Source organism: Trachinotus anak, unplaced genomic scaffold (genome assembly GCF_046630095.1).
Source record: "Trachinotus anak isolate AG129_WGS33_773 ecotype Australia unplaced genomic scaffold, CSIRO_AGI_Tana_v1 ptg000012l, whole genome shotgun sequence".
Lineage (NCBI taxonomy): Eukaryota > Metazoa > Chordata > Actinopteri > Carangiformes > Carangidae > Trachinotus > Trachinotus anak.
In genome coordinates, this window is record NW_027273863.1 from 23,602,253 (window position 1) to 23,621,304 (window position 19,052).

At 40.1% G+C, this 19,052-nt stretch overlaps 3 protein-coding genes across 3 annotated transcripts; 2 read left to right on the plus strand and 1 right to left on the minus strand.

The window, feature by feature from the left end:
- The first annotated feature begins 1,993 nt into the window (after positions 1-1,993).
- LOC139629053 (GTP-binding protein Rheb) lies at positions 1,994-9,400 on the plus strand. The gene is made up of 8 exons (XM_071491400.1): positions 1,994-2,278; positions 3,197-3,268; positions 5,502-5,569; positions 5,743-5,825; positions 5,947-6,003; positions 6,112-6,159; positions 6,576-6,657; positions 8,577-9,400. Exons 1-8 carry the CDS (start codon positions 2,227-2,229, stop codon positions 8,667-8,669), a joined length of 555 nt encoding a protein of 184 aa, XP_071347501.1. The 5' UTR covers positions 1,994-2,226; the 3' UTR covers positions 8,670-9,400.
- A 2,193-nt stretch (positions 9,401-11,593) lies between these two features.
- ly97.3 (lymphocyte antigen 97, tandem duplicate 3) lies at positions 11,594-13,216 on the minus strand. The gene is made up of 4 exons (XM_071491401.1): positions 13,122-13,216; positions 12,724-12,793; positions 12,238-12,360; positions 11,594-11,894 (listed from the first exon to the last, which is right to left on the minus strand). The coding sequence occupies exons 2-4, from the start codon at positions 12,770-12,772 to the stop codon at positions 11,788-11,790; spliced, it is 279 nt and encodes a 92-aa protein (XP_071347502.1). The 5' UTR covers positions 12,773-12,793; positions 13,122-13,216; the 3' UTR covers positions 11,594-11,787.
- Positions 13,217-14,571: 1,355 nt separating this feature from the next.
- On the plus strand, positions 14,572-17,299 carry LOC139629055 (gamma-crystallin N-A-like). The gene is made up of 4 exons (XM_071491403.1): positions 14,572-14,630; positions 14,894-15,142; positions 15,537-15,682; positions 17,025-17,299. The coding sequence occupies exons 1-4, from the start codon at positions 14,610-14,612 to the stop codon at positions 17,158-17,160; spliced, it is 552 nt and encodes a 183-aa protein (XP_071347504.1). The 5' UTR covers positions 14,572-14,609; the 3' UTR covers positions 17,161-17,299.
- Positions 17,300-19,052: the final 1,753 nt, after the last annotated feature.

A 19,052-nucleotide genomic window follows, 5' to 3' on the forward strand; every position in this document is an offset into this window, starting at 1 on the left:
CGGGTATTTTAACTTCTGTAAAGCAATACACCATCATCTGGGATAATCGAGGATGTGTGTAGTCTGATTTATGTGTGAGGTTGTTGAGGGAGAGTGTCTATGGGTTTTGGGGGGAGTGTCTTATTGCAAAGCACAGCTTGAGAAATAGTTCTTCATGCATCTCTGGGTCAGAACCAAAAACAAGAGATTGAAATAAACAGTAATTAGGAGTTGATATTTCTATGGGAATAAATGAGCACTTACACACAGTCATCTGGTCCTGTAAGTGGGTTCTGTCTGAGATATAAATGGTACTATGGGGACATCTACTGGCCAGTGTTAAACAAGCACAAGAGGTTTTTTTGTTGTTGTTTTTTTTTGCTGTTGAACAGCCTGTTAATTAAAATCATGTGGTTATATTAGAGAAATATCCCTCTGGGGAGCAGCACATGTGTCTGACTGTGTCTGTAGTATGGGTTTGTTGTGCTCTTGTTGTATTTCCTATTTAAGTATTTCTTAAATATTTATATTGGGACCATGTTGCTCCAGCGCTAGTATTTCTTCTGTAGAGGGCAGTATCAGGATTGTAGAGAAGTATTGTGTTAAATGTCCCTCATTTTAGTCATACATTCAACTCACCAGTTATACATTAATTATCTCCATAAATGATGGATAAAATGATATTTCAAGACCTTCCTCACACTGTCAGGGTCTAATTCTAGTAAAAATGTTTTAAATCCATTTATTACAGTTTATTATCATTTTATGGGATATAAAACAAGCTAATTTAAAGAGGCTTAGTCTATACTACAATGGAATTAGCAATCTAAATCTACCATGTGTAATTTGTGTTAAATTATGGGATATAAATACTTCTCCTCAGGTTGTTAAAACAACCAGATTTTCAAAAACAATACAGAGAACCAGACCACTCAAAATATTCATTATATGTTGCGTAATGGCTCCTTTAAGGGTGTCACTCATCTGTTGATCTAGGCAATATTTTAATGTTGGTCAAAGTGGACGCTAATTTTAACTTTAGCACCTTTAGCACCTTATCTCAAGGTCCATTGAGTGGCTTTTGTGCAGCCTTTGATCACAATACATGATCTTCATCAGCAGGTGGAATTTGCTCAGTTGACAACTGCACTTAAAGGACGTCTCATTCATGTTGACCTGATTGTACTTTTAATCCAACATCTAAGAGAAATCCATATATTGGAAATTGAATCTACAACTCCATGATACCATGATACAACCTCCATTTGCTTATGAGGACTGTGTGATGTCATCCAAAGCTAAAGAAACTCTTGGGTAGTTTAAACAATAAAAAAAGTCATATTTTGGTAGCTCATGTGTTTTGAATGTAAAGTCTTTATTTGTAAATCAGCTGTAACTGTAAAAATCAGTGTAGTGAGATTTTGCAAAAACTATTGTAGTGAAGAAGAAAGTAGCAGAAAATGGAAATATTCAAGTAAAGTATAACTGCTCCTGTGAACCTATGCACTTACCTTCCACCGCAGCTATTTCCTATTATTAATATTCCCATAAAGACTTGAGCTGTAGTTATAGGTCCTAAGTTTATAGCCTATTACAGCCTATATTTCTAATGGTGTCAGTTATGAGTTTATTTTCATTTTTTAAGCCCGTTTTAAATGTAGTCACCTTAAAACTACTTAGATTTATCATATTTTTACACATATCTTGCAGTTTTCATAGTAGAATTACTACACTGTGAATGTATATTAAAGAAATAAGGGGGTCCTCCTCAGTCAGGCCAGTTTTCCTGCCCCCTGACCCTAAACATATGAATGACATTGCATCCGGCAAACCCAGCACGTCATAGTGCCTGTAACAGCCAATCATATTTCAGAAACTGTGCACCGTTGCTAGACGAACAGCTGTCTGATCCAATCAGAGTTTTACAAGAGGCATCAGTGCCCGCCTCCACTCGGCGTGCAGCCAATCAATAAGGAGCAGTAATTACTAATTCATTACATTGCAAAGGGGAGTGACGCAGTTATTGTAGATCTATAGATACTCCATGCTTTTTTCACATGACCTGAAATAACATTTTTATTCCAAGCTCTGGTCGTGAAATTCCCCGAAAAACCCCGCAAATCAGAAGGACCCCAGCTGTTATCTGGAGGCTGTATGTCGAATCTCTGCTTCCCTTGAATTTGGATGCCATTCCGGTTGGAGGTTGCGGTGCACCCCGAGGACTAGATGCGATAACCAGGACGAGATATGCCGCAGCCGAAATCACGAAAAATCGCCATCCTCGGGTACAGATCCGTAGGTGAGTCCCGACCAGATGAGGTGCGGGGGAAATCACACCTGAAGGGCCTCGGATCTGACGCTGAGGCCAGATTTCAGCGGCCTTTCGGGTCAATTTAGGTCCATTATGAGGACGGTTTACGCCTCCTATAATAGACTTAAATTATAGGGAGTAGGATCTGTCACGCAACATCTCGGGGGGGGGGGGGGGGGGGGGGATGAGCGCCACCAGGTGAGACACGGCCTTGTCGCTTCCAGCACATGGGGCCTCCCATGATGTGTTCAAGAAAGATATTTCACTGTAACACGTCGTCTTATTGATTCGTTGATGTCAGTGAGCTCAACCCCGGCTGCCAGAGGCTGCCATGCCCGTCGAGGCCCGGCGGACCCCCGGGCTCGACGCATTACTCCGCACTTCATTTTATCGCATCTGAAAAACCAAAGAAGCGCAGTTTGTGTGCGGTAAAAGGATGTTGGGGGTAGCAAGATGGCCCTGACAGATAGCACCAGGACTGCAGGCCCAGCCAGCCAGCCAGCATGCCAGCACTAACAAAAAACCCGTGGAATATTCCCATGGAGACCTCTATTGTGTTTCGGGTTGTCTACTCTATAGAGAGTTGATACAATCGCTGTACAATTTGCAAGTATCTCCCACGGTATTACTGCAGGGCTTTGTGTATTATGTGACCTCAGTGGGTGCGTTTTAGCTTTACTGGTATTATTATAGGATTTCTATATTATCATTATTATGTGGATATGGTAAATAGTCCCTCTCTTCTTCATCTTCTTGCTGAGTACACTGAACATGATCTTCAGCTGTGAATGAGCAAATACCAATATATTGAAAACTTATGAAGCTTTTAACAATAATTTTCCCTACATGTGAATGATCACGGTTTGTAATTGTTATTATTGTTTTTGTTTGTCTGTTTTTTTGCAGGAAAGTCCTCTTTGACAATTCAGTTTGTGGAGGGCCAGTTTGTTGACTCCTATGACCCAACAATAGAAAACAGTAAGTGGAGATTGAGTGGACTGTTGCACAGTGACACAGGGTTTCCCCCAGGAAACTGTTTAGCTGAGGTGTTGAACCACCCAGATCCTGTGCGTCTCTTTGATCTGTTACATGGGTTGAGTTGTTGTCTCAACAACAGCCACAATAAATACAGTGGCTTTTGAAAGGTTCAATCTTACATTCCCTGTCCTTTTCTTATATATTCACCAACATTTACACCTATTAATTTATTATGATTTTAGAGGTGGTGGTCTTTGTTTCAAGTGCCTCTGCTTTAAAATACTGTGGGGAAACCCTGACTAATAACTTGACACTCAGGTGCCAGTTTATTAGGACCGCCTAGATAGACCTAATAGAGGATTTATTGACTGTTGTATTTGACTGCATTAGTTTTGCTAAGGTGTACCTAATAAACTGGCAGCTGAGTGTATCTGTCAAGGGTTGCAACTAACTATTATTTCTTTATCAGTTCATCTGTAGAGACAAAGTAAGGTTTCTGGCACAACTTCACCTATTTCCAAGGTCCACGGAGAAGGACATGTTTTAGCATGTGGCCCTCAACAGGGTCATCACAGAACACATCACAGGTAACTTGATGTGTTTCGTGATGACCCCGATGAAGCCCACAAGCCGAATAGCGTTGGTCTAATAGTTCTTACATTTACTGCAAGTGTTGCTGGAGTATTGACCTCTTTAACAATTCATCTGTCATTCATTTTCTCAATTAAGTAATTAGTTGATTCAGACAGTAGGAAAAAAATGTCAAAATTGTGAAAAACTATTTCTTAAAGCCCAAAGTCGTAATCTCCAACCAACACTCCAAAACCTAAAGATATATTTAATTTATGGTCAAAGTCGAACAGCACTGATTATACATGGTCAAAACACACAAGACTGGGCAGTGCGATTGCAATCAATATGATTGCTGTTTGAAAAAAAAAAAAAACTTCTCACAATAAGGTTCACTTACTTGTAGCTTTCCGATACATCATGTGGCTTTCCTAAGTGGATGGGGTTACTCAGCTTTCTCAGTTGCCATGGAGACGGTTTTAGTTGTTATCACGTGCAACAGACAGATACCAGATACCACATTTTTGGGTTTTGCGTAAAAATAACCTCAATAATGAATCACTTATCAAAGTAGTTTAGGTTGATCACTTTATCAATGAATCATTGCAGCTCTAATACCTTATCACAATATCATTTTAAAATCAATATTCTATAATCAAATAACTTAGATTTCATATTGTACTGATTCAAACCTACGTTACTCACATTGAACCTGATGATGAATGGATGGAAAGTGTGACGCGTGACAAAATTGCAGACAATAATCTTCTTAAATTGTTTTATCATGCCACATGTTGTTTGTTTCGTTTGCACTGTTATAACTCAGATATAATTTAACTGAAAGATTTGAAATGATATGACTGAATTGTTACCCAGCAGGGTGCAATGTTCCCTCTAAACCAATGTGTTCACAACACTACACCAGCTGATTTCACCAGTTTCCACAGTTTCAGTCACAAGACCCTTGTTTTGAGAAACTTTTCAGAAATCCATTAGTATAATGTTGGGTCCAAATGAAACCCTGCTGACTCTCTGACTGCTGTATTGCATGGACTTGTCTGGCTTAGAGAGGGATTGTGCTTGAAGGCACTTTAACATTACATCTTGCTGAAGAAGAGAACATATAATAAACCATCAACCCTCTAAACACATATATTCCCAGACTCTATAGAGAATTGAATCTAAACTTTTACCTGTAGGCTGTTTCTCTTTGTGCCAACATGTTTTCACTCACATACCACACTGCCTCTCTCCAACGTGTGCCCTGTGTCTATAAATAATCCATGGATGGTTAACATAAAGTGTAGTATCAGCGTTATCAGCGAGATGCTGCAGGCAGTGCTATCCCTGAGTCCCGCTGTAGATAGTATGACCCATCTCCAGGCAGATATTGACATTCCTGTGCTGAATGAACTCAGTGGTCCCAAGCAAACCAAAATGGATCCATAACTGGGTTGTGTCTCGTACATCTCGAGATCTGCAGACTGAAAACATAAGAGTAATGAGGGAGCAGTAGGCTGTATAACAGATGAGTTTTTCGTACTGTATTTGTTGCTTTTGGCTGTGTTATTTTGAAATTGTATTTCTTGCTCTCCAGCCGTTAATACATGAATTTGTCATATCTATTGGTCAATTTGTGATTTCTCTTTTCTCTCAACTGCAGCATTTACTAAAATGATCACAATAAATGGACAAGAGTACCATCTTCAGCTGGTAGACACAGCAGGACAGGTAGGAAGCAGTGCACTTGTTATCAGCCTGTCAGTGGTTTATTGATTTTTTTAATGTAAATATGTAGTGCGATTGGTGTGATGATGCTATTTCAACGTTTGTTGTTAATTTTGCTTTATAACATCTGATTTCTTCAACTTCAAACCTGTACAAATCTTTTTCTGCCTCCATAGGATGAGTACTCCATCTTCCCACAGACTTACTCCATAGATATCAACGGTTACATTCTGGTCTATTCAGTTACATCTAATAAAAGGTATGCTTTTTACATCCCCTTTTTTAAAAGACAACAAATATCTGTTACCTTCTGTATAATGAGTTGCACTGCGTTAAGTCTATGAATGCTGAAGAAAAAACTTTGGCCTCATTTCTTCCAGCTTTGAAGTTGTACAGGTTATCCATGAAAAACTGTTGGACATGGTGGGAAAAGTTCAGTGAGTGTCACCTGTTCTTCTTTTACTGTCTAATGCACTCCAAGACCTACAGTATGTAATGTATCACGCATAAATGACATTTTGCCATTTACTTTCCGTCCAATGCAGAGTACCAATTATGCTCGTCGGAAACAAGAACGACCTACATATGGAGCGGTATGTCCTAACACACTTAAATTGTACATTAGGTCCACTATACAGTAGGTAAACACACAGTTTTAATCATCATTTCTGTTCAGTTTCTCGTCTTTTTAGAGGCTCCCAGAGGCAGAAATGCAAAACTCCATATTTCTGACATATGAGACCAAAACAAAACTACAGAGCAGATGTTAATATTTGGTTCAGGGATGACCTAAATAAAAACCGCAGCCAATTGCAGCAAGCTAGCATGTTGGAGCTGGTCTCTGTGTGTTTGTACTCAGTATACCAGGTCAACAGTATCAGAGCAGAACAGTTTCTTCAAGGAATTAAACTCTGTGGGTTTGTCCGAGCTCACACTGCAGCCTTACTGTGAAATATTTATGCGTTTTATCCTGACTCTCTTGCTGTCTATGGGATTTGTTCTTCTTTAGAGTAATCAGTTGTGAAGAGGGAAAAGCATTAGCCGAATCCTGGAACGCTGCCTTCATGGAGTCCTCAGCTAAAGAGAACCAGGTAAGAGCCGCGGCTGTACAGGTAATTTTCACCTGGAAGTAGTTTTGTATTTGATTGTTGTCAAAGCTTACTTATCTATCTATTTGAAAAAAAAAGAAACAAAGACAGTTATAATTACATTTTAGGCTCAAAAAATGAATAGTACTTTTTGATAAAGAGCGGCACGTGGTTAGCATGAAGGTGCAAACCTAAACCTGTGGCCTTTAAGTGTGGACTTCACATGTTCTCTCTGTAATTGCGTGGGTTTCCTCCCACAGTCCAAAGACATTCAGGTCAGGTTTACTGGCAGCTCTAAATTGCCCGTAGGTGTGAATGTGAGCATGAATGGTTGTCTGACTCTACGTGTGATTGTCTGGCAACCTGCCCCCCCCAACCCTCCCACCCCCACGAGGAATGGATGGATGGATGGATGGATGGATGACAAAGACCTAGGTCTCATGTAAAGTTATAATCCTTAAGGAGGTCGTGGGGAGTTACTACACAGCGTGTAAAAATAGCTGCACAATGTCTTCTGTGGCTCTGAAGGGAGTTTTCCAAAGTCTAAAAATAATACCACAGGGAGACTTGGAGACTACAAATTTGTAACAGAAAACCTGTCTTACAGTTTGAGGACATGGAAATCGAAAGACCTTTACCAGATATCAAGTTGCGTTATGGGTGTAGGAAGTGTAGGATGTAGCATTTTTATAGCTTGACCCAAACTAGGGATTGAAGGTCAGGATATCTCTGCGTCCGTTGAATAAATTTTGACCATTCTTGTTGTCTTTCTGTAAAGTTGCAATCTGCACTGGATTCAAAAGGCGTACCCACACATATATTTAAATAGATCTGTTTGTGTGTGCTGCAAACCAATACAAGTTGCTCTTCTTCTGTTCCATTTCTCACACCACTGACCCCAGCAGTGGATAAACATGTCCTATCAAGAGAAAATATGGAGCCTGTCATTTAAACAGACTGCAACCCACTGCCAGTAATTACAGGTGTTGCCAGAACTGAAATATTTCAGAACTGCAAATAATTTTAAAGATGCACTAATCAATATTTTCATATCAACAATGGATCAGTTGAGAGGTGTCAACACTGACGAGGTTTAAAGTTTGGTTCCCCCATTGTTTCCAGCTGCAGTGGGCAGCTCTTTACAGGGAAAAAACCCACTGTATGCTAGCTAGCCTCCCAGCACCAAACAGCACACAGAGCTAGGAGCTATCGAGGGAACACAGCAGAGCATTTAGCAGCTAAAGAGACAGATATTTACCTCAGGAGTTGATGAGAACAAACCAAAGCTAAAGGAAGAGTGAATCTTGGACTTGAAGTTGCCAGGTGGACACAAACACAAATGCTAATGTTGCTCCATGTCTCCTCCATGTGTAAACAAGCCACTGTTTGCTGACAAGTTCTCCGTATCACCTTTATAACACAATGATACTGATCATGTCAGTGTTATATCTTCAGCTTGTTATGCTGCCCCCAAGTGGCCAAGAATGCAGCTTTAACAATTGTAAGAAAGTTTATCCACCACAGCTTCAAAGAAACAGCACACTGTATCCACTGTTCCTTAGATTTTATTCATTTACATCCAGGGTAAGCAATGAAGCCAACACATGCTAATAGTTAACAACAAACTTAAGAAATGTGCAACAGAAATTGATTTTTGATCCCCTCTTTCCCGTTTCTGGTGGATGTGTTTCCTTCCACAAATAAATTTCACATTCAGGAAGTCAGCTAATCTGCTTAAAATCAAGTTAGCAAGCAGATTTGCTCAGCTGTGTGTAAATACACATAAAAACAATGCCAGCTCTTGTTGTACCCAACACCAGCGAGTCTCCACTGGATGTAGTGTGTGTGCTGCTGGAAAATTCAAAGTGGTGTGTGACTGAGACATGTGACGGCCTCTTGTGTGTGTCCCGTTTTTTTCTCAGACGGCCGTGGAGGTTTTCCGGAGGATGATCCTGGAGGCAGAGAAGATGGACGGCGGCGTGCAGCCAGGAAAAACCTCCTGCTCCATGATGTAGAGCCGCCCAATCAACACACAGGACACTGCACTGGGATATCCCGTTACTTGAAGGCTAGCTGCCAGTTCTCCTCCACCTCAGCTGACTCCACCCCCCAGGGTCCTAAATATCCAATACTGTCTATTTATGGCTCTGAATCCACTGTTATTTATCAGTATTTCCTCTTCCTTTTGTCATCCTTGTTTTTTTTTGTGTGTTTGATAAAAAAAAGGATGAGTGGTGGTTCCCTTGTCTAATATTTCACACAGTCCAGCCCTCCTCCATCTCTGTGCTCAGCACTGATGCAAAACATAGAACATCATTTGGGTGTATCAGAAAAAAATGTTTTCCTGTGCACAGTAATGACGACAAGCGTAAGCCCAGAGACAGTAATGGCTTGATGCATCTCAGCTTCTCATTATGCCGCTCCCATATGGGCTATGGGCCCTTATCTGTTTAAATAACACGAGATAGGAGAAGAAGAGGAGAAATGTCATGTCTGTCATGCATACGCTCTGAAAATGGTGAAGTAAACACGGACGTTTCTTCTGATACATCACCAGCTGTTTGGTCCTTCCAACATACAGCTCTTTTTCTACTTCATCTCCACGCAGTATCCACCTCTCTGTCCCTAAGTTTGTTTTCATAGCAGTTACTGTCAGCCAAAAAAATCTGCATCCATTTTCTAATGTTGAAAATGTTGTACAAATGTTTTTGATTGTAATCATTAAAGCAAAAAGTGGTTATGTAAAGCAGGCTTGAGTGTGGATCATTAGTTTTGCTCATGTTTATTTAGTATTTATCGAAGATAATTGAATGTGCTTTGCAGGATTAATGTAAAGACTAATAAATCCAGTAGACGTGCAAGTTTTAAATAAATCGAAGAGAGTGCAAGATTCAAGTGCAGGGAGGAATCTAATGAGTCAGTGCAATAAAGAAAACAAAGGGCTTACTGTGAAGAGAAACAGGATAAACAAAGGAAAGCAGGAAGCAAATTTTCTATAAAATTATGGTTTAGTTTTCTGTGGTGACTCAGTAAAGTAAAAGGGAATAGATATAATTTCTGTAGTTGTAAATTATAGACAGTACGACTGCTTTTGATGCACCAGGCATCAAAAACTAGCAGGATTTTAACCAGATGCTGCACCACTGGCACCTTTTGTTTGCAAGCTAAACCTCCACACTAGCAATTACTCTGGGAGCTTGTGCCTGTGCTGTTCAGCCTTCACTTTAGGCTTTTTACTCCAAAAATTGGAAAAAGGATCAAACCCACAGCCGTGCAGTGTTATCAGGTTAAAGACACATGGGCCCTTTCTTGAGAGTCATTTGTGTTCAATTTCAAAATTCACAAAAGACTGAACCCACAACCTCAAGCAAAATTTTTTAGAGCATTTCAGTGTGTCTGACTCTACTTCAGTGAGTCTAATAAGGATTGAACCCACATCCTCAACACTTCCAGGCACTCCTCAAACACCCTGACCTTGATGTCAAAAGACAAGACTTTGTTAGGGCCCTTGAATGTTTTCTTTCGGTGCATGGTCCTCTCACATCGGGAGTTATTTGACCAGACACAACATACTATTTGTCAAAGCTTTTGACTTTTGTCTTTGGACATTGGACTTCAGTATTTAATGGGCATCACGATTATTGTACCCTTGACCTCAAAACTTGCCAATAGTCCTTTGTCTCCTTGAGCCATGTGGTCGGGACTATTTGAGCAGTGTTTCTTTGACCTTTTGTCTCTGTCAAAAGTCACAATTCACTAAGTTGTATCCACTACCTTAAATTTAAAAAGAGCCATCTAACATCCTGAGCCATTTGGTCAGACAAATATAAGATATATTATACTTTACTGTCTTTGAGTCTTTGAGTGTTGGTCTTCAAAATTCACAGAACTTCATAATCAGAACGTCCAAGCAGTCCTCTAAAATGTTGAGCTAGTTGGTTAAGGACAGTTTCACACTTCTTCTATGAGCTTTTGACTCTTTCCCTTTGGTGCTGTCCAAAGGGAGAGTTGGGACAAGCATTGGTAGATCATGGTGGCCAGCAGGTATGAGTAACAGTACCATCCATTGGTTTGATCCTGAGGAAACTTCTTGTTCTTTGAAATCGCACACTCAGAGGAAAGACTCAACAGAAAGTAAGAAAGTTGTGCTGGTGAGGTAGCTCGGGGAGTTTGAGGACTGTGTGGTAGCTTTGGGGTTGTGGGTTTGGTCCCTATGAGGTGCATTAAATATTAAAGTCCGATGGAAAGAGTCAAAATTTCTAAGAACTAGAGCTCAAGTGTTTCTGTTTAAACAGCAGAGGGAGGCATGAACTATATATAGTAAAGTTGAACTCACAAATACATACACAATGAGCTATTTGGTCTGACAACTGACCCTTCTTTCCCAGAGCCTGCAAATATTCACTTTGAGCATTGGACTTCAACATTCACTGCAGAGGAGAACCCAAGACCTCAAAGTCCAGAGAAGTCCTCCTACTCCTTCTGCTATTTGAACAGAAACACTCAAGCTTGGTTTCTTAGAGATTGTGAATACTTCCACTGGACACTGACCTATGTCTTGGATCTAAGTCCAGTGCCTTCTGGAAGTTTGTTCCAGCTCTTTGTAGTAAAACTAAATGCAGCCTCTTTGTGTTTTCTAATGATTTAGGAACAGCTGACTAACAGATGATGCGAGTGGTTGAGGATCCATCATGTTAAAAGATGTATTTTGCTCTTATACTGATTAGAAATGTTGGAGCCCCCTTAAGAGACTGTTCTGTGGAAACGACCACCACAATAAACCAACCTGCTGGAAATGAGAGTATAAATAACTCCTGAACATGAAGCCTCTGATTCCTTCTATTTTTTATGACCATTACAGGCAGATTTTGTTATTTACTTAAAAGAAACTGGAGAAGTCAAAGATTTTCAAACATAAGAATGAGCACATGACAGGAGATGAGGTTCACGGTGTTTATTTTCTTTGATTTGATTTTTTAAATGTTGCTTCTTTGAATTCATACATGCGCTCACACACTAGGAAGCTGCCTGCAGCAGCTCGGAGCTTGCAGAAGTCACTGGGGGATGAATTCCTCGCACAAGCCTACTCCCACTCCAACAGATTGTAATGCTCTTTGATTTTCATATTGAATGTTAGAAGGTGTTGCACATGTCATCGCCGCAACACTTTATATCGATGTAGGAATTCATCTTCAGCATTTCGCAGTCTGACAGAGCCATGCATTTCTGGTACTGGCCATCTAAGAAAGTAAACAAAGGAGTGTGTTCTCACATATTTGCACGATTCACAAACATTTCACATTCAGTGGACGTTCTGCTTACCTTTCCTGATACTGTTTAAGCAATTTTAAGGAAGTTACTGTCAAATCTTCCTTGAGATATACTAGTGGAAGTTTTTCAAAACAATTAACTTAATTCGCCATGACCGCAATTACCTTTGTCCTCTTCAGCAAACTACACCTTTAACTTAACTAGTATTCACAACAAAGATAATATTTATGTTTTACTGTAGTTTATATACTGCCAGTCTTGAGTCCATGTATTGGTTAATGATAGAATAGTTAAGTAATTTGAGAAACCTACATGGTTCTCTGAGGAACCTGGCAGCAGCACAGCCATCCTTCCCTGGTTTACATGTCTCCATGCTGAGCTCACAGGCATCTCCGGCCCTTTTGGGGACACAGCGGTGGCAGTTCAGGGTTTCACCTGGGAATAAAAACAGCAAGAAATGATTCCAGTCATTGTTTTTTTTTTCAGGCCTTAGTGATTCTTGTTCGGTTATGTTAAAATGTGGCCGGTAAGGTTGCACAGTATTAAGGTTTGTTTCAGTCAACTTAGATGTTACAGGAAGAGGAAAGAGAGACTCAGGATGCCACTGTGCTCTGATCATCAGTAGTCACTCAACTGCTTTTTACATAATTACTTTCATTTCTCTGATAAGAAGTGAAAAGACCTGTCTTTGAGTTTCTGACAGGTCTGCTGTGATTTTGCTCCTGTGCAGTGGAAAGAGAAGGCAGATCTCCCAGCAGAGGTTGTGTTTATTCAGTGGAGAATCAGTGACAGACTCACCAGCTGTAAACAGCAGAGCGATGGTTAAAGCCAAGACCAACAGCTTCATTGTTCTGTTCAATAATGCAGCCTGTGAGAGATAAAGCACAGATTTGATTATACAATATGTTCTGTACTTTGAGCGCTCATGATTTCACATCACCTATTGCGTATGAGTTTTTTAGCATCTGACATATTAATATAATATAATATAATATTTTTTTAAATATTGAGTTTAAATAATTGAAACAACTTCTGATCTTATGATAGTGATATTGACATTTGATCGAAAATACCTAGAAATGTCTAGCACATATTCATTTTATATTGATTGTTATTACACTTTTTTTTTTTAAAAGCACTGAAAATGTTGAATTAACAAAATAAGAAAGAAAACATGTTGTTCCATCTGCACATACCTGACTGATTTGTCTGTCTTGGTTTCTGCCAATGACTGAGACGTATTCATCGACTTTGCCTCGTTTTATACCTGTTCATACTTTGTCCTGTCATGGCAACGTCCCATTAAGTGGTGTATCTCTGTTAAGTCTATATACTTAGCACCTCTCTCACCTTGGGTACACTGTGTTCAGGGGTTAGAGTTTCCCAATGTTCAGATTCCTGCATTATGCAAGAGCTGTCCGCCTTTTGTCAACTACTGTTCATAATTTATGAGACTTTTGTAAATATTAATGTATTCGTTTGTCACAGACTCAAATAAAGATTTAAATGAGTGGGATCTGTACCTTAAGAGGACAAGAGTATATTTGTCAAAGGTACAGTATGTTTGCTTTAGGTGGATTATGTCTGACCCATATGAGGTATAATACCTTTGGCTTAGTAGTCTTTATTGACAGCAGGCATGAATAGACTCACTAAATACAAAGCATAGTGTCTGAATTGACTTGAGGTAGCACTTGATTTTAAAACTAATGAAAGAGAATAAAACAGAAAAATGATCAAATACAATAAAAATAAAATAAAGAATCTATTTTAAATCCTAAAATCTACTGCACAGACTCTACACCTCTTCAGGTGTAATTGCTGCCAATAGTCTGTTAAAAAGACCAAACACAAAAACCCCAATCTCACTAATCTGTGAAATGCCATTTTCAAATTTCTTTTATCTCTGCTACTGTACATGGAGAGATGGAGATACAGGACGTGAAGGCTTTATCTGGTTTTTTGTAACCTGCTCCACCTGCCTGACCTTAAATCTGTTGGTGTGTCACATTGTAACTGAGACTCTCCTCCCAGATTTTCAGGAATCCAATGATCCTCTCTGGATCAGCAGCAGAGAAACAACAACAACAACAACAACAACAACAACAACAACAACAACAACAACAACAACAACAACAACAACAACAACAACAACAACAACAACAGAGAGGCATCCAAAAAGAGAAAGCTGCAGTGAAATCTGCTTGGTGAGTGAGTATGACATTTGGGCTGCCGTGCTCACCCTGCTGTCAATAAAACTCAGACATGGATAAGTAGCTCGAAATCCACCATAGGACCACACATCGTTTTTCTTTCACATGTTCCCATTTTATTTACACTTTCCCTCCCTGTGTTTGTTTTGCTCCTCGCCTCCCCTACTCTGGACACAACCCAAATATTACTCTGCAGCCCGGACTCAGTGCAACATCACCCTCAAAGCCCAATCAAAGCAAAATCTCTCCCACTCTATTGTTCTGCCGTCTAGAGCAGAAGTCCAATATCAGCACTGGCACATGTAAGGGAAACTGTCCATGTGGCAAAATGTCTAAACCCCCCATTGTTGTGCTTTTGTTGCCGCGGCCTCGCGATACCACCACGCTCTCTGTTGGCCATATATATCTGGGTGTCCAAAATATTTCCACTCTTAGACTGTGTCAGTAGTTTGGAACAGCTAACAGTGGAAAATGTCTCAGTACTCAGGAAAGGTGAGTACCACAACAAGGATGCAGCCACAGAGGGGGCTTTCCAAAAACCTATGCAGTGTGTTTCACAAACAAAAGTCAATCACAAAAAGACAGTGATGTAGACGACTGGTCCAACCTCAGATATTACATTTAACCATGTTTCTTCATCTTTCTGATTGTATCTCAGTGTTAATCAGAAATAACCCTTTTTCCATACAAGTGTCTATCAGGGGGAAAAAAAATCTTATTCTTCACTGTTGTGGCACAAAAAAAAAAAAAAACAGATCGTGTTCTATGAGGGAAAATGTTTCACTGGGAGGAAGCTGGAGATCTGCAGCGACTGCGACAACTTTCAGGACCGGGGCTTCATGAACAGGGTCAACTCTGTCCGTGTGGAGAGCGGGGCCTTCGTCTGCTTTGACCACCCAGACTTCAAGGGCCAACAGTACATTCTGGAGCATGGAGAGTACCCTGAATTCCAGCGCTGGAATGCCCATAATGATCACATGGGCTCCTGTAGGCCAATCAGGATGGTAAGAGTGTCTGTATGTGAGACTCCAGGGACAGACAAATATTTGGTTGGTTAAAAAAAAAAAAAGCATGGCAGACTGGCAAATGTGGAGGCTCATTTGTGCACATCTGTTTTTTAGATAAAGTTAGAATTATTTTAATTCCTTGATTTTAGGATGATGAATTTCTCTGGCAGCAACTTGCAGCTTTTCACAAGATGTGCATACACCATGAAAGAGAAGCCATACACCTTCTCATCCAAATGTATATTTAACCTTTAGATTTCTATAGGTGCAAGTGTTTCCGCACAATACAGTCCTTGTTACATCAAGGAAAAGGCCTTGGTTCTTTGCAATGAGGTGAGACCAAACACTGTTGCCATGACTCAGCGAGCTGGCATGTCATTATCCTCCCCAGCATGGAGAGCACTACAGGATGGAGCTGTTTGAGGGAGACAACTTCTCAGGCCAATGTGTGGAGCTGTGCGACGACTGTCCATTCCTGCAGGCACGAGGCCTGACCAAGAGCTGCGTCAACTCCCTCAAGGTTTACGGAGACGGAGCGTATGTGTCCCTGCAGCAAGTGTTTGATTCAACACACAAAACACAAGACAGAGGAACACAAGACTTTTCAACATCTGCTAGAATATTGATGGGTCATTTTACTTCACTGATGGATGTACTTTTGTGAACTTTAGCACTTGTGTGACCTTAGCTCAAACGGTAAAGAGTCAGGTCACACACTAAAAAAATGCATATTTTCTCACATGCCTCTTTTGGTATTTAACCATGCAGATAGTTGAATATATGGCACATTCAGCTGTGAGGACGAATGAATTTTGTCTGTGGTGGTTACATGGTCACCATCTCTGATATTTAAAAAACTAAATTAGCAGCATCTGTTTCAGGAAACGGTGTCCCTGTTACTCTGCACGTCACTAAACAAAATGGGGACTATTTCTTTGGTAAATAAGGAAGTACACTGAAAACTGTTCACAGTGAGGTCTTAATATTGGGTTTTAATTGCTTTTACTTGTTTTCATATTTAAAAAAATGTCATAATTGTTACATTTACAATACATGTTCTCATTTAGCAGACGCTTTTCTCCAAAGCCACTTACAAGTGAGGGACAACACTAAAGCTTTTGTACGAGACCTTGTTGTAAGTACTTAGTACATCTATTCAATAAGTGCAAGAAGATCAAGTGAAGAATTGAACCGATAGTGCATATAACAGTGCGTGTAATAGATATGATATGTAGACATTCCCTATATACAAACACACTTTTACCTCAATTTAAAGTGAAGAAAAGCTTGTGCTTGGACAGGTAGGAAGACCTCTCCTTATAACTCAAGGCAAGATAAACAGAATTACATTAAACAAAAATAATGAGAAAAATAAAGTAACTGGGAAATTGTTTTTACATGTAATTTTTCAAAAAGAGTTTTGTGCCACAAACAAAATTCCACTCACACTCATCCTGTTGCGGTGGGATCAGAAATGTCAAAGTTTGGATGTTGTGGTGGCCAAGGTGCTGACCACCAACTGCAATGTCCCTGGGTTGGATCCAGGTGGAGGGTCGTGTCATCTCTCCACTCTCAGCACTTAACATAACCCCCTCCACCCCCCACCCCACCCCCACCCCCACCCACCCAATAGTTGCTTTAAAATATCTATCTGCACGACTACATACCACAAAAGTTGTGTGAGAAAATGTGTCATTTATTGTTTTTAGTCATTAAACTTGCCCTTTAAACCATAAACATGAATTTAGATGTGTATAAGCCAAGTCAGGAAGTCCTTAAAGCACTCTGAAACCACCTCATATACACATTTCTTATCCCCTGTCTTGCACTAAATATTGCATATTTAAACATCATTATTTTTATTTATTTTTCCCAACAGCTGGGTGCTTTATGAGGAGCCTAACTACCGTGGCCGCATGTACATCGTGGAGAGAGGAAACTACTGCACCCACATGGAGTGGCAGGCAGAGAACCCAAACATCCAGTCTGTCCGCAGGGTGGCAAACTACTTTTAAAAGCATCTCACTTGTCAACACTGACAGCGAGACTGCGGGGATGGAAACATCCACTGAGGGGAAAAAGAAAACACTGTCAAGTAATCTCACGCTGACTCTGTGGGGCTGTAAAATAATAAAAGATGAAGAAAATGTTTGACATTGCTTGTTGTTTTATTTTTGTACTGAATTATTCAAAGGCTGAAATAAAGTAGTGATCCTACAATATCTTCAATTTCCATTTTTTCTCCCTTTACGCCAACTCGGTGTGAAACTCCCACCTTAGACATCACATTTCATTGGAGAAATAGCTGCAGGCTGTGATTCAGGTAATTGCTTTCTATTATACACCATAAATACAGCACCTTTAAGTGCTGTGCTTTTCCTCATACTAATGGATTCATGACTGAGTTATACAAAGTATTCTGGATAACACTGGGCACAGATTATCAGATAGGTGGATGGTCATTTTATCCATCCAGGAGGTGAATTAAAAGATTTTGATATTAAAAAAAACATGTAGCCCAAAAATCAACAAAACAAAATGCCTTAATTAAAACTTACAAGGACTCAAAAAGCACTCACCCAGCCTTTTAATGGACTCATTCCTTCATACAAATGACTCCTTGGCATTCAGCAGTGAACAATAGAAGCTGCGAATCCTCTCTATATATACAGTGTATAAATCAAGAGTGAAAGAGACATATTGCACAGGTTGAAGCAGTATATCGGCACCTGCCCGAGGGAGCTCTGCTACCACCTAGTGTCATTTATCTATTTTACTGAGAAGTCGTGACTCTCACCTCAGGGTTTTCAAAGGGTGCACAATGGAGACTTTTTTCAGCTGCAGTGACACAAACACATAAAAATATACGAACGCTTTTGGACACATAAGAATAAAAAAAGCCGTTAACGTAAATACAAACTCAGAATCATTCACTGATTTATGAATTTCAATTTGGAGTTTATCCAATGATCTTATCACATGCCAGCTCTTATGCATTGTGCGTTGATGCTGTGTACAGTGCAGTGTAAGCACATGCTGGCATATGTTGCATTTAATAGCTTTTTTTTACAACAGCATCAGCTGATACTTTCATGTTTAAGTACCACTGCATCGCCTCACCCTGTGCTCTCATTCTTCTAGGAATGTCACACCACGGTTGGACCTTTAATGAGCACCTGAGCTCTCGCTTCCAACTGTCATGACAACAGAACATCTATCTTTACAAGGTTTCGCTCATGGCCTCTATTGAGTTACAGGGTCAATATAGGATAGCTTAATGAGGAAATGCTTTGTCTTGAGTTACACTCAATGGCACTAGTTTAACAGCGATTACCTATGGCTAACCTTATTCCTCAGCCATTTGCTGCATGAATTGGCTGGGTGTCACCAACATGCCATTAGTCTGGATGTCAAAGACGAGAAAGGGAGAGGGACCTGCGAGCGAGGCTTAATGGCTTTTTAACAATGTCACTGTTGATTTTCTGTGATAATGGGATTCATTATTTTACACAGAGGAGTTGTGTTTTTTTCAAAAAAGTGTGTCTTAAATGCGACAAAGCCGACTATGAGCAAGGACACTTTATTATTGTTGGCAACTATTCTATTTCAGAGACCTAGACTACTTCTAATGAAGGCAAGAGCTCCTTAAGAGAGGAGATTACAAAAGAGGAACATGCCCAATTAGCCAGAGGAAAAGAACTTGAACCTAAACTCTTTTAGGCGAATACTTGTACAGGTGACCGTCTGTAGACTGGGAGACCGGTGGAGTGGGCAGGCCAGTCTTTTCTTCTTCTTCTTTTCTTTTTAATGCAGTGTCAGATTAACTGGAAACTATCAACAGAAATACCACAGACTATGAAAAGAACATCATGTTTGGAAATGATGGAAAACTGGTGTCATACATTTC